General features: G+C 37.1%; 1 protein-coding gene across 3 annotated transcripts in view; it reads right to left on the bottom strand.

The window, feature by feature from the left end:
- The window catches only part of OSGEP (O-sialoglycoprotein endopeptidase), a 161,439-nt gene that overhangs the window by 46,253 nt on the left and 100,993 nt on the right, over positions 1 to 14,193 (bottom strand). For all 3 annotated transcript variants that reach the window (XM_053702239.1, XM_053702241.1, XM_053702240.1), the window contains 2 exons: positions 2,170 to 2,235; positions 221 to 311 (listed from right to left, as the gene is read on the bottom strand). In XM_053702239.1, coding sequence (XP_053558214.1) covers positions 221 to 311; positions 2,170 to 2,235 — 157 coding nt within the window. The remainder of the gene's footprint in view (positions 1 to 220; positions 312 to 2,169; positions 2,236 to 14,193) is intronic.

The raw sequence follows: 14,193 nt of genomic DNA, 5'->3' as shown, positions 1-14,193 counted from the left end.
CTGGTTTCACTGCAGGTATCTGAACGAGAGTTGCTGCACATATGTTAACATGCGTTAGTACTGGAAAGTAGTGAAAAGCTAGATTTAAACATTGCAACAACCATGACTAGAGAGAGAAGGGGATTAACCTCAAATACTGTGCATATAAAATGTATTTAGTGTTTATAGTCCCTTTAATAAAGTTCTGAACCCTCCATTTGTTGTGCAACATGTCACTTACATCCAACCCCGCCTACAATTAGCACTTCCTGTGATCCACAGTGGGCCATTGCTCTTTCTGTTATTTCCACTAACATGGAGAAAAGGGTTTCCTGGAGAGATACAGAGAAGGTAATGTCAGCAGGTGTAAGGTATGGGTCTCTATTATAGAGCCAATGCCAACTCATGGCTTGACTAATTCTGGTAGCTTTTACTTTTTCATGGATTATTTTACATAAATCAATATACAAGCACCTCTTTTGGCTCATAATAAAGTGTGTGGCTACCTTCTTAATATAATCGCTAGCTCCAAAATCTGAAATACATTTACAAGCCTATTGTCCAGGAAGCTTTCGAAAACTAAAAATGTGAAAACAAATTTAAAACAGAAGTATCAGGAACCGCTGGGCTTGGGGTTGTAGCTGTGGCTGGGTTCAAAGCATAGGTAGCTTTAAAGGGACAGTCAACACAAAATGTTTTTTGTTTAAAAAGATAGATAACGCCTTTACTACCCATTCCCCAGCTTTGCACAACCAACATGGTTATATTAACATACTTTATAACTTTTACACCTCTACATTGCTGTCTGTTTCTAAGTCCCTAAAGACAGCCCCATAATCACATGCTTTTGTATTTGCTTTTCACATCAAGGGAAGCTAGTTCATGTGAGCCATATAGATAACATTGTGCTGACGCCCATGGATTCTAACAACACAGCACTTATTGGCTTAAATGCAAGTCAATAGATAGTCATGTGACCAGGGGGCCGTCAGAAGATGCTTAGAAACAAGGTAATCACAGAGGTAAAAAGTGTATTAATATAAGTGTTTTCTGTGCAAAACTGGGGAATGGGTTATAAAGGTTTAAAACAATAAAAAAATTTGAGTTGACTCCCTTTAAATGACAATAATTTGTTCTTGTGCTGAGCAGGTGGCAGGTCAATCTCATCTTGACATTAAAAGCTAGAATTTTCTTTAATGTTTATATTGTGTATTTAAGGTTGAAAAGATTATGACATTTTAAAAAAAATTAGACATTCAAACAGAAAGCAAAACTTAAAGTGATGGTAAACTGAGACGGAGTGCTAAATAAAATCAGATGTAAAATAAAAAAATATTATGAGTTTAATTCATGAAAAACGTAGTTTTGGATTCTAAATTATGTATTTCTTTACTAACCACTACTGTCCTAATGATTGCTCCGGCAGCCCCAACACAAACAATTTTTTTTGTGTGTGCTCATTTTCATCCAGCCAATCAAATTTCTGGCATTTTGGCATGTTTGTTGAGAAAAACAAACAAACATCTTCTGCGCAAGCATTCCTTACGCCATTGTGAACGTTAGCATTAGTTGAACGCCTGCACATTATCATTATTGAAGTCACTAATGCCCACAGCGCTTGCGATTCGGATCATCTATGGACAATCTTTATTTCCTTATAGGAAAAAGTAAGTATTTTATAAACGCTGTTAACAATTTGGGCTTTAAACTACAGACAACAAAGCTAGTCACAATCATAAAGTTAGTATAATGTGAATTGTTTTTCAGTTATCAATTAAAGCCAAATAGGCTCATATGTAGCAGGGTTACAGCCTTGAGAAGACAGCAGGTGTATTTCAAGGAGTGAGAGTTAGAAATTGCTCTATTTTCAGAGCTAACTTACACGAAAAGGGGAAAAAATAAATAATGAAAATATATTGCAAAGTTGTTTCATTACGCATAACTAAACATTTTATATACAAATCTCAAGGTGTTTACTGGCCATTATAGTGATAAATCAACATGCTCTAATGTCAACCCCTTTGTATTAGTTAAACACATAGCTTTGCTGTGTCCCTAGTGATAAAATGACATGGTCTAAAGAATTAAAGCATTTCATTTTGTCACTATAATGGCCCTTATTAAAATGACTATGAAAACAACAACATGTGTCTCTTGCAAATAAATTAAATATTTCCTTCAATAAATAACCTGTAAAGAGAAGCAGAGATCCTCAGGTGTACAGTCTCCTGTTGTCAACATCTTGTGAGCCATGTCCTACAAAGGAGTGAGAAGTGTGAAATAATATTGCTAGAAATATGCATTTGTCTAAAATGCATTTACTAATCTCATGTATTATACACAGTATATACGGTGCTCAGGGAAAGAAACTAGAATGTTATAAATATTTAACAAAATAGGCTTCATCAACATGATGAAAAATGCAGCTCTCTTAAAAGGACAGTCGAGTCCAAAATAAACTTTCATGATTCAAATAGTGAATGTAATTTTCCAATTTACTTTTATTACCAATTTTGCTTTGTTCTCTTGGTACTTTTGAAAAGCTAAACCTAGGTAAGTTCATATGCTAATTTCTTAGACCTTGAAGGCCGCCTCTTATGTGAATGCATTTTGACAGTTTTTCACCAGTAGAGGGCGTTAGTTCATGGGTGTCATATAGATAACATTCTGCTCATGCACGTGAAGTTACCCAGGAGTAAGCACTGATTGGCTAAAATGCAAGTCTGTCAAAATAACTGAAATAAGGGTGCAGTTTGCAAAGGCTTAGATACAAGGTAATCACAGAGGTAAAAAGTGTATTATTATAACTGTGTTGGTTATGCAAAACTGGGGAATGGGTAATAAAGGGATTATCTATCTTTTTAAACAAAAATTCTGGTGTTGAATGTCCCTTTATCAAATCATAAATGCAGCTCTCTTAACAAATCATCATCATTTTCAGTCCCCACTGGGATGAGTGTTTTTTCTTTTTTATGAATACTGTAATTACCTTAATTTTGGATGCACAGGTTAACACAAAGGCAACTTATTTGTATGTATGACAATTATACAATATTAAATGATGATTTTCATTTTTTGGCAGATTAAATCTCACTGGGTTTTATTGATGGTAGACGTAAAGAGCTTATGCAATGTTTAGCAAACTAGCGGCTAGATTACGAGTTTTGCGTTAGAAGCTGTGCGGTGCTAACGTGCAGTTTTGTGTCACCGCTCACTTACCTGCAGCGCTGGTATTATGAGTTTTCAGAAACCCGTCCTTAAAAGACAATAAGTGAGCGTTGAGCAAAATTTTGCTCATTACCGCACTCCAATACCAGCGCTGCTTAAGTCAGCGGTGAGCTGGTGTAACGTGCTCATGCACGATTTCCCCATAGGAATCAACGGGGGAGAGCAGGCTGAAAAAAAGTCTAACACCTGCAAAAAAGCGTAAAACTGCTTAACGCAGCCCCATTGATTCCTATGGGGAAATAAAAGTTATGTTTACACCTAACACCCTAACATGAAAGCGAGTCTAAACACCCCTAATCTTACACTTATTAACCCCTAATCTGCCACCCCGACATCGCCGCCACCTACATTATATTATTAACCCCTAATCTGCCGCTCCGGACACCGCCGCCACCTACATTATACTTATGAACCCCTAATCTGCTGCCCCCAACATCGCCGACACCTACATTATATTTATTAACCCCATATCTGCCGTCCCCAATGTCGCCGCAACCTACCTACATTTATTAACCCCTAATCTGCCTCCCCCAACGTCGCCGCCACTATATTAAAGTTATTAACCCCTAAACCTAAGTCTAACCCTAAACCTAACACCCCCTAACTTAAATATAATTACAATAAATCTAAATAAATAATATTATTATCATTAACTAAATTATTCCTATTTAAAACTAAATACTTAACTATAAAATAAACCATAAGCTAGCTACAATATAACTAATAGTTACATTGTAGCTAGCTTAGGGTTTATTTTTATTTTACAGGCAAGTTTGTATTTATTTTAACTAGGTAGAATAGTTATTAAATAGTTATTAACTATTCAATAACTACCTAGCTAAAATAAAGACAAATTTACCTGTAAAATAAAACCTAACATAAGTTACACTAACACCTAACACTACAATGTAATTAAATAAATTAACTAAATTAAATACAATTACCTAAATTAAATTAGTACAAAAATTACAGAAAATAATAAACAAATTACAGATATTTAAACTAATTACAGTACACCTAATCTAATAGCCCTATGAAAATAAAAAAATATAGCCTAAACTAAACTACCAATAGCCCTTAAAAGGGCCTTTTGCGGGGCATTGCCCCAAAGTAATCAGCTTTTTTACCTGTAAATAAAAATACAAACAACCCCCCAACAGTAAAACCAACCACCCACCCACACAACCAACCCCCAAATAAAATACTAGCTAAAAAAACCTAAGCTCCCCATTGCCCTGAAAAGGACATTTGGATGGGCATTGCACTTAAAAAGGGCAGTTAGCTCTATTGCAGCCCAAAGTCCCTAACCTAAAAATAAAACCCACCCAATACACCCTTAAAAAAACCTAACACTAACCCCCTGAAGATCGACTTACCGGGAGACGTCTTCATCCAAGCCGGGCCGAAGTCCTCAACGAATGATTGGATCAGCCAATATGATTGAACTTCAATCCTATTGGCTGATTGCATCAGCCAATAGGATTTTTTCTACCTTAATTCCGATTGGCTGATAGAATTCTATCAGCCAATTGGAATCTAAGGGACGCCATCTTGGATGACGTCACTTAAAGGTACCTTCATTCAACTTTAGTTCTCGGAAGAAGAGGATGCTTCGCGTCGGATGTCTTGAAGATGGACCCGCTCCGTGCAGGATGGATGAAGATAGAAGATGCCGTCTGGATGAAGACTTCTGCCCGTCTGGAGGACCACTTCGCCCGACTTGGATGAAGACTTCTCCCGGCTTTGTAGAGGACTTCGGCCCGGCTTGGATGAAGACGTCTGTCTCCCGGTAAGTCGATCTTCAGGGGGTTAGTGTTTAAGGGTGTATTGGGTGGGTTTTACTTTTAGGTTAGGGACTTTGGGCTGCAATAGAGTTAACTGTCCTTTTAAGGGCAATGCCCATCCAAATGCCCTATTCAGGGCAATGGGGAGCTTAGGTTTTTTTAGCTAGTATTTTATTTGGGGGTTGGTTGTGTGGGTGGTGGGTTTTACTGTTGGGGGGGTTGTTTGAATTTTTTTTTACAGGTAAAAGAGCTGATTACTTTGGGGCAATGCCCCGCAAAAGGAACTTTTAAGGGCTATTAGTAGTTTAGTTTAGGCTAGGTTTTTTTTTTTTTTGTGGGGGGGGGGTTTAATTTTGATAGGGCTATTAGATTAGGTGTAATTAGTTTAAATATCTGTAATTTGTTTATTATTTTCTGTAATTTAGTGAGTTTTTTTGTACTTTAGCTAATTTAATTTAGGTAATTGTATTTAATTTAGTTAATTTATTTAATTGTAGTGTAGTGTTAGGTGTTAGTGTAACTTAGGTTAGGTATTATTTTACAGGTAAATTTGTCTTTATTTTAGCTAGGTAGTTATTAAATAGTTAATAACTATTTAATAACTATTCTACCTAGTTAAAATACAAACTTGCCTGTAAAATAAAAATAAACCCTAAGATAGCTATAATGTAACTATTAGTTATATTTTAACGTGCTTAGGCTTTATTTTATAGGTAAGTATTTAGTTTTTTTTTTTTTTTTTTATTGAGGTTCAGTGCAAAACATACAGACAAATGCCTTTCCATACAATCAATATACAAAAAGTTATACAGTAACAAGTCATGAAACCATAGTACATGGAACATAGTTATATGGAATTGTTTAAAATAAAACAATAAGCATCTATTTAATGGTGCGTCTTCTAAATTATATCAGAGGCCACTTTTGGACCTCACAGTAGGGCATGAAGCTACAGAAGACATCTATGAACAGTAAGGGACCACTTTTGGGACCCAATTGGTAAACCTCTATCTTTTTTAAAATTTTATAGAATATATTTATACAACAAGTTGTCATATGCAAGTTGTACGGGCTCTGACTATGAAAAACACTATAATCTTTTATAAGGAGTGTCTAGAGACCCTTATAAACAATGATTCATAACAAATTAAACATCACTTTAAACGTTTGTAAGGATTATATAAAATTGAAGTAGCAAAAAATTTAAGGAACTGTGGGGATTAGGGATAGAAAGCATAAACTGAAATTAACTAAAGTCTGGTGGCGCAACAAATACAGATTCACAGGCAATGGATCTGCGTGGTGTTTTTTTTTCCCCCTTTTTTTTCCTCTTTAACCTTCCTCTCTTGTCATTCCCACTTAACCGGTAGATATTAATCACCTCAATATTGTTTGTGGTCCACTTTTGGACATCTAGACATGGGATTTCACTAGCAAGGCAGGATTGGAAATGTAAATGTTCCTTTGTCCATGGGGACAAAGTAAAGCAAGTGCCTAAAATAAGTATGTAAATTAACCCTCTAACTCATATGAGTGTATTACATATGGAAGATAAAGTTGGCATCTGTTTAACCTAACTGTTCAGAGTTAATTATAAGGGGCCCCTATGCCTCGGCCGCAGGCACTAGAACCATCAATAACAGAGCTTAACATGAATAATAATACTGAGGGCAACCATATCATAAATAACATTTAAGGGGATAGGCACCATCTTCAGGAATTGCTAGATAAGATATTGAGGAAACATTAAGAAAACAGGAAGTCTCCCTATAACTCACAGTGCTAGCAAGTTCCCCAGGAAAGATCCTAGAAAAGCAAAACACTTAAACTAGTTGGAGGGGGTTAAAATAAGGATATATGCTTACTATAAATATAGTTACAACTGATGCAGTGTGAAAGATTTAACGCTCAACATTCCCAAAACACTTAAACCCACATCCATTCTCAGATTTTTTAGGGAAGCTAAGAGCAAGGCTAGAGGTAAAAATACAATATGAAGCTTCCATTATAGCCAAAAAAGAGCAGAAAAATAAAGCAAAAAAAAATAAAAAAATGTTTGTCACTTGTTTGTGGAGAAATAATTCTCAGTGTCCCCACAGGGACTAGCCCACTCCCACCTTCAGGCCTTTGGAGAGAAGATGGCTGCCACTGGAGGTGAAATATAGGGGGTGTAGATAGGTGCAATAGGACAACTGGCTCCCTGCAATTAAGTCAAGAGTCCAGGACAAAACTACCTGCATGCGTCTCATTTCTATCTTCACTGTTTGTGTGTCGGGAGCAGTAAAGGCCATGTAAAAGGAGTTGTTAGCGTAAACTCCCTGCAGGGGCCTATCTCCAGGTGGCGGTATCAGCAAGGCCGAGTCCGCCGCTGATTGGAACTGGGAGCTGTATCTTTTAATGGCTTCCACAGCTGGGTCGGTGAGTACCTTAGCAGTTAGATTCTCTGAGATGTTAGTGCTGATCTGGAGAGACCGTTCCTCACCGTCTAAAATACTGATGGTGCCTTCTCCCACAGCGTCCGGTTGGTCAGCTGAGTTGCGCCCAATCTCAAGCTCCTTATTCAGAGTGTGCTTGTTAATGCCAGGGACGATTACGTCCATTATGTGCTGGTGAGGGTCAACAATGACGGTCTGATCCGAAAGTTTTTCCATCACAAGCCCTTGTTCAGGAGACAGGTCATTGTTAGTTGGTGTTATAACTGGTGATTGAGACCTCTGGGTAAGGAAGCCACATTCCACTCTCAGAGCGTTCCATTCTTCTTGGAATATTGCACTAAGACTCTCAAAGTGTGCAACAAGCAGCCTTTCCACTTCCTGTAGCTGCAGCCCAGCAGACTCCATTGTAGTAAATTCAGTGTGTAATTGCTATATGAAGTTTTTCTCCGTTCTGTGCCTCCGGCAACTAGTGAGTCCATGTAGCGATCTCAGCTTATCCGGATAGTAATCTCAGTTTTCTGTCCCCACAGTTCCAATTGTTTCAGTTTCCAGAACTGCTCTACCCGGATAACCGGGGGGGGGGGGGGGGTATCAGAGAGAGTATAGTGTGGCCGCCGCCTTCCCTCCAACGGTCCAGACTTGGGCTTCTGATGAGGCAAATCCGTCTAAAGTGGCATCAATCAATAGAGCAAGAAACCATAGATCTTAATTTGCAGACTAATTATGCAGATGGGTCAAATAGCCTCCGATAATTGGCGGATTATACTGGTGGTATGCAGAGCTCCAAGTATTGCAGCCGTTCATGGCTGCCGCCCGGACACGCCCCCCAAGTATTTAGTTTTAAATAGGAATAATGTAGTTAATGATAGTAATTTTATTTAGATTTATTTAAATTATATTTAAGTTAGGGGGTTAGACTTAGGTTTAGGGGTTAATAACTTTAATATAGTGGCGAAGACGTTGGGGGTGGCAGATTAGGGGTTAATAAATATAATGTAGGTGTCGGCGATGTTGGGGGCAGCAGATTAGGGGTTAATACATATAATGTAGGTGGCGGCGGTGGCGGCGGCGGTGTCCGGAGCGGCAGATTAGGAGTTAAAAATGTTAGTTTTTGCGATGTGGGAGGGCCTCGGTTTAGGGGTTAATAGGTAGTTTATGGGTGTTAGTGTACTTTTTAGCCCTTTAGTTGTGAGTTTTATGTTACGGCGTTGTACCATAAAACTCTAACTACTGACTTTTAAATGCGTTAGGACTCTTGACAGGAGAGGGTGTACCGCTCACTTTTTGGCCTCCCAGGACAGACTCGTAATACCGGCGCTATGGAAGTCCCATAGAAAAAAGACTTTACGAAGTTTACGTAAGTCGTTTTGTGGTAAGGCCAAAGAAGCGTGCGGTGCCCCTAAACCTGCAAGACTCGTAATAGCAGCGGGCGTAAAAAAGCAGCGTTAGGACCTCTTTTTTACTCTAACGCACAACTGGTAATCTAGCCGTATGTTTTTATTTTGGAGTTTTAAATCACTTATAGATGCTCCACTCTATAATTATAGGACATTAGTAAAAGAAAATTGTATAAAATGTTGCAAGATTAAAGGAACATTAAACACTAAATAAATGCCAAAGTTGCAAAGACTGTGGGGTAAAGTCTCATTTTGGCTTTCAAAAATCTTTAAGTCCAACATTAAATTATCAGCAAAACATATTATTTTTCTTTATAATAGACATAACAACTCTTCCTTTCGGAATCTTCTAAACTTAGTGATACTTATGGTTAGAAAATAAATTTTTCAATACTGGGCTTAACATATAGCGCCTCCTTTTAAGAAACTAGTCAATGCTATGCAAACTCAACTGTACTGGGCAATTTAGACATGAGAATAAAGGTATTTATTTATAAGTGGGAACCCTACTTATTATTTATTCCAGCTAGACTAAGATATAAAGTCCTACAACCTTTTCGTAACTCAGAATTTATTCTTAAGGAAAACCTACAAGGAAAATTGTGTTTTCCATCACGGCCTCAATCCGATATGCGTCACCCACAAAAGCCGGCGACGCCAAATTTTGCGCTGGTTCGGTATCACATATACGGCGTAACATAGAAGTTACGCTCGTATATTTCTGCCTTCGGCCGTAGTTTTTTGGCCCATAGACAGGTATACCAAACCAGCGCAGTTTGGTATCCAATATACAGCGTAAGGATTTACGTGGCGAAAATGGAGAAATCTTACTCCATTTTCACCTCGCCACAAATTGCAGGCGTAGTAAGCCTTACGCTGTGTATTGGAGCCCGTAACTCCCTAAACTACCTGCAAAATAAAACCTAACACCTAACGCATGCGCAATGTCTATCTACCTGTCAACCGCGATCCCCTGCCGCAATCCCTAATAAAGTATTTAACCCCTAAACCGCCGCTCCCGGACCCCGCCGCCACTTACATTAACTACCCCCTAATGTGAGCCCCTTACTCCGCCACCTACATTGCCTACCCCCTAATGTGAGCCCCTTACACCGCCGCCACCTATATTAACTACCCCCTAATGTGAGCCCCCTACTCCGCCGCCACCTACATTACCTACCCCCAATGTGATCTCCTTACATCGCCGCCACCTACATTACCTACCCCCTAATGTGAGCTCCTACCCCGCCGCCAGCTATATTAAAATTATTAACCCCTAATCTAATCCCCCTACCCTGTCGCCAGCTATATTAAAATTATTAACCCCTAATTTAATCCCCCTACACCGCCGCCAGCTATATTAAATTAATTAACCCCTAAAATACTAAAATATCCCTACCACTAAACTTAAGTCTAACCCTACAAATAGCCCTGAAAAGGGCTTTTAGCGTGGCATTACCCCAAAGTAAACAGCTCTTTTACCAGCCCTTAAAAGGGCTTTTTGCGGGGCATTGTCACAAAGTAATTAGCTATTTTGCCTGTAATCTAAATCCCCCTACACCACCGCCACCTATAATAAATGTATTACCCCCTAATCTAATCCCCCTACACCCCCTACATGTTTATAAATCATGCCAGTAAGTAGCTATATATCACTATAACTTCCTCTAGCGACATAAGATATTAGTGATAGGTTCATGAGTGACCTATAGATTAGACTAAGGGGAAAAAGGTACCTCTCAGTGGGATTCCTTATTCTACATATGTCAGATGAAAGTATCTTACCAAAGGACAGAATGCTATACTAAAGAGGTACTATAATAACATTTAGTAAAAAAATAAAATACGGTATCAAAGCAAATCTTATCATATATATATTCAGAGCATGCTAGTTCTGCCCTGGGACATTTTCGCTCTCAGAGAGTTTATCATGATTTAATACTGTTGTCTGTTATACTCATCTTGAAATAATCTGTCTTGTTGTTTATATGTGACTATTGTTATTCTAAATACCTTAACCCCTTAATGACCACAATGTACCCTGTATGTCACTGGTCGTTAAGGGTTTTTTCAGGACATAATAGCACAAGTCTAGCAAGAACACGCTATTAATTCCCTCCCTCCAGCAGGCTTTGTGGAATAGAGCAGTCTTAACGCTGGTGGCAAGACCGCAATATAAAACAAGCAAGTCCCAAAAAAAGGCCAGCGACATACAGGGTACGTCGCTGGTCCTTAAGGGGTTAATAAAAATCTTTGATTCAAATTTTTTTTTTATTAACCACTAATCTAATCCCCCTACACCGCCGCCACCTATATTAAACTATATTAACCCTAATTATATTAGGGCTAATATAGTTAATATAGTTATTATATTATATATATTAACTATATTAACCCTATCTAACTCTAACACCCCTAACTTAATTATTATTAAAATAAATCTAAATAATAATAATATTAACTAAATTATTCCTATTTAAATCTAAATACTTACCTATAAAATAAACTCTAAGATAGCTACAATATAATTAATAATTACATTGTAGCTATTTTACGGTTTATACTTATTTTACAGGTAACTTGGTATTTATTTTAACTAGGTACAATAGCTATTAAATAGTTTATAACTATTTAATAGCTACATAGTTAAAATAATTACCAATTTACCTGTAAAATAAATCCAAACCTAAGTTACAAATACACCTACACTATCAATAAATTAAATAAACTACAAATATCTAAACTAAAATACAATGAAATACACTAAACTAAATTAAAAACAAAACAAAACAAAACACTAAATTACAAAAAAAAAAAGATTACAAGAATTTTAAGCTACTTACACCTAATCTAAGCCCCCTAATAAAATAATAAAGCCCCCCAAAATAAAAAAAATGCCCTACCCTATTCTAAATTAAAAAGTAACCAGCTCTTTTACCAGCCCTTAAAAGGGCTTTTTGCGGGGCATTTCCCCAAAGTAATCAGCTCTTTTGCCTGTAAAAAAACCCCCACAATACCACCCCCCAACATTACAACCCACCACCCACATACCCCTACTCTAAACCCACCCAAACCCCCCTTAAAAAAACCTAACACTAACCCCCAGAAGATCTCCCTACCTTGAGTCGTCTTCACCCAGCCGGGCCAAACTCTTCATCCAGATGTGGTCCTCCATCCGGCGATGTCTTCATCCAAGCGGCAAAGAAGAGGTCCTCCATCGGGGCGAAGTCTTCCTCCAAGCGGCATCTTCAATCTTTTTTCTTCCGGCTTCTTCCGACGAGGAACATCCAGCTGGCCCGACGACTGAACGACGAATGAAGTTTCCTTTAAATTACGTCATCCAAGATGGCGTCCCTCGAATTCCGATTGGCTGATAGGATTCTATCAGCCAATCGGAATTAAGGTAAGAAAATCTGATTGGCTGATTCAATCAGCCAATCAGATTCAAGTTCAATCCGATTGGCTGATCCAATCAGCCAATCAGATTGAGCTTGCATTCTATCCGCAGCCAATAGAATGCAAGCTCAATCTTAACCCTAATGATGTATTAGTAAATCATAAATCTGAATTTAGAAAAGTAGGAAAATAAACTTCCTGAAAGATCCGGAATCCCCCAAGAGCATCAATAACCAAAAGGAGGAATGCATCAATACATCAGAGCGCTGGGTATGCAAAAAGATTTTCTTCTTTCTCTAACATACAAACTCTATGTTATGTAGCATATCAAGGTCAGATTTGGATATAAGATACCCATTATTAAATATATATAATCAAGTGATAATGATATCGTTAGTTAAATATACCACGTGTTCTAGTTATTTGTTATGAAGAAGAGAAAAAAAAAGCCCATATTATTTTACATAGCAAATGGATGAATCAGTTTTGATATACAGACATCATATTTATACCACATAAGATAGTAGCAATTTTTTTTCTCAAATATATAAGATAATAATGTAATGATGTCAGATTTTACTTCTTTGCATATAATAGATCAAGCTTTTGTTATAAATAAAGTATTAACCCCCCCCCACTAAATAAATGCTAGATAGAATGATGCATTCAAAGAAAAGATTAGTCTGATAATAACATGTAGATTTATTTTTTAAAGTTTCATTAGCTGGTAAAATATTGACAAAGTAAGTGTAAAGTTTTACTTTCTATAAAACAGTGGGAGCTGCCATGTTGTAACCTAAGTTACAATCTTCTTTGTGACCAATTAGAGACAGTTATAAATAGGCCACTATACAATTTATCATTTTATATTACCATCTCAAAGTGTTTAATGTTCCTTTAAGATTTAACATTTCTCTGTGTCAAAAATAACAAACATCCCATTTTTTTTTTTTTACAAAATAAACATACACAACATTTTAAAACTAAATTGAATACAGATGTAAATCATGTAGAAATTCAAGATCTTTCTTTACCAACCACCCACAGACGAGTAGCTAACCGTTTACTCCAACTGAGCTTTCAGAATAAAGGTTAATAAAAGTTGGTATTACTTTGAAAGAAAAAAAATGGGTTATATGTCCCTTTAAAAATATTGTGATCTGAGAAAAAGGTATTACTTTACTCAACACACAAAGTAAGGGCAGCGCTAAAAGCTATTAAAGGACCCACTAGGGGACCCCACTATGGATACACAGGTAACACTATGTATATATGGATAATCCCATATACTAGGGAAACGTATGTAATATTGCTGTTCACATGAAAGAGTAAATACACACAATAAATGTGAATACACACAATAAATGTAAACACTATTTATTCAAACAGTAAAATAAATTCTAAAATATATCCGGGGACGTTTACCGGGAACCATCAAAAACTTGCTGCTTCTTCCAGCTGTTTGCAAATCCGGATAAATGCCAATCAGGGTCCGCCTCTATGCGTTTCAGCTAAAGACAATGACTTATGTTAGTTGTTTTGTTTGATTTCATTACATTAGTAAAAAATGAAACCAATTTTATTCCATATTCTGAAATAAAAAGATTTTGACCGTATCTGGGATTCAAACCACTATCCTTGTGGTGTCCATCTTGTTCTAAAAATAAATTTCCTTGCTCACTCTGCTATTATTCAAGCAAGTGATCTTGGTTGTTTTCTCTCTTATGGTATAAGCATCACTTATACCATAAGAGAGAAAACAACCAAGATCACTTGCTTGAATAATAGCAGAGTGAGCAAGGAAATATATGAAATTAAACAAAAATCTAAACAAAAGTTAAAACAACTAACATAAGTCATTATCTTTATCTATAAAAGATAAATTACAAGAAGGATAAATCTTGACCGTTATGATGCCATGAAAGGGTTAAAATTCTGGTCTACAAAAGGAGAGACCTAATAGCCAATCAGGGA

This window comes from Bombina bombina, chromosome 2 (genome assembly GCF_027579735.1).
Source record: "Bombina bombina isolate aBomBom1 chromosome 2, aBomBom1.pri, whole genome shotgun sequence".
Taxonomy (NCBI): domain Eukaryota; kingdom Metazoa; phylum Chordata; class Amphibia; order Anura; family Bombinatoridae; genus Bombina; species Bombina bombina.
This window is presented reverse-complemented; position numbering and strand designations above follow the sequence as displayed.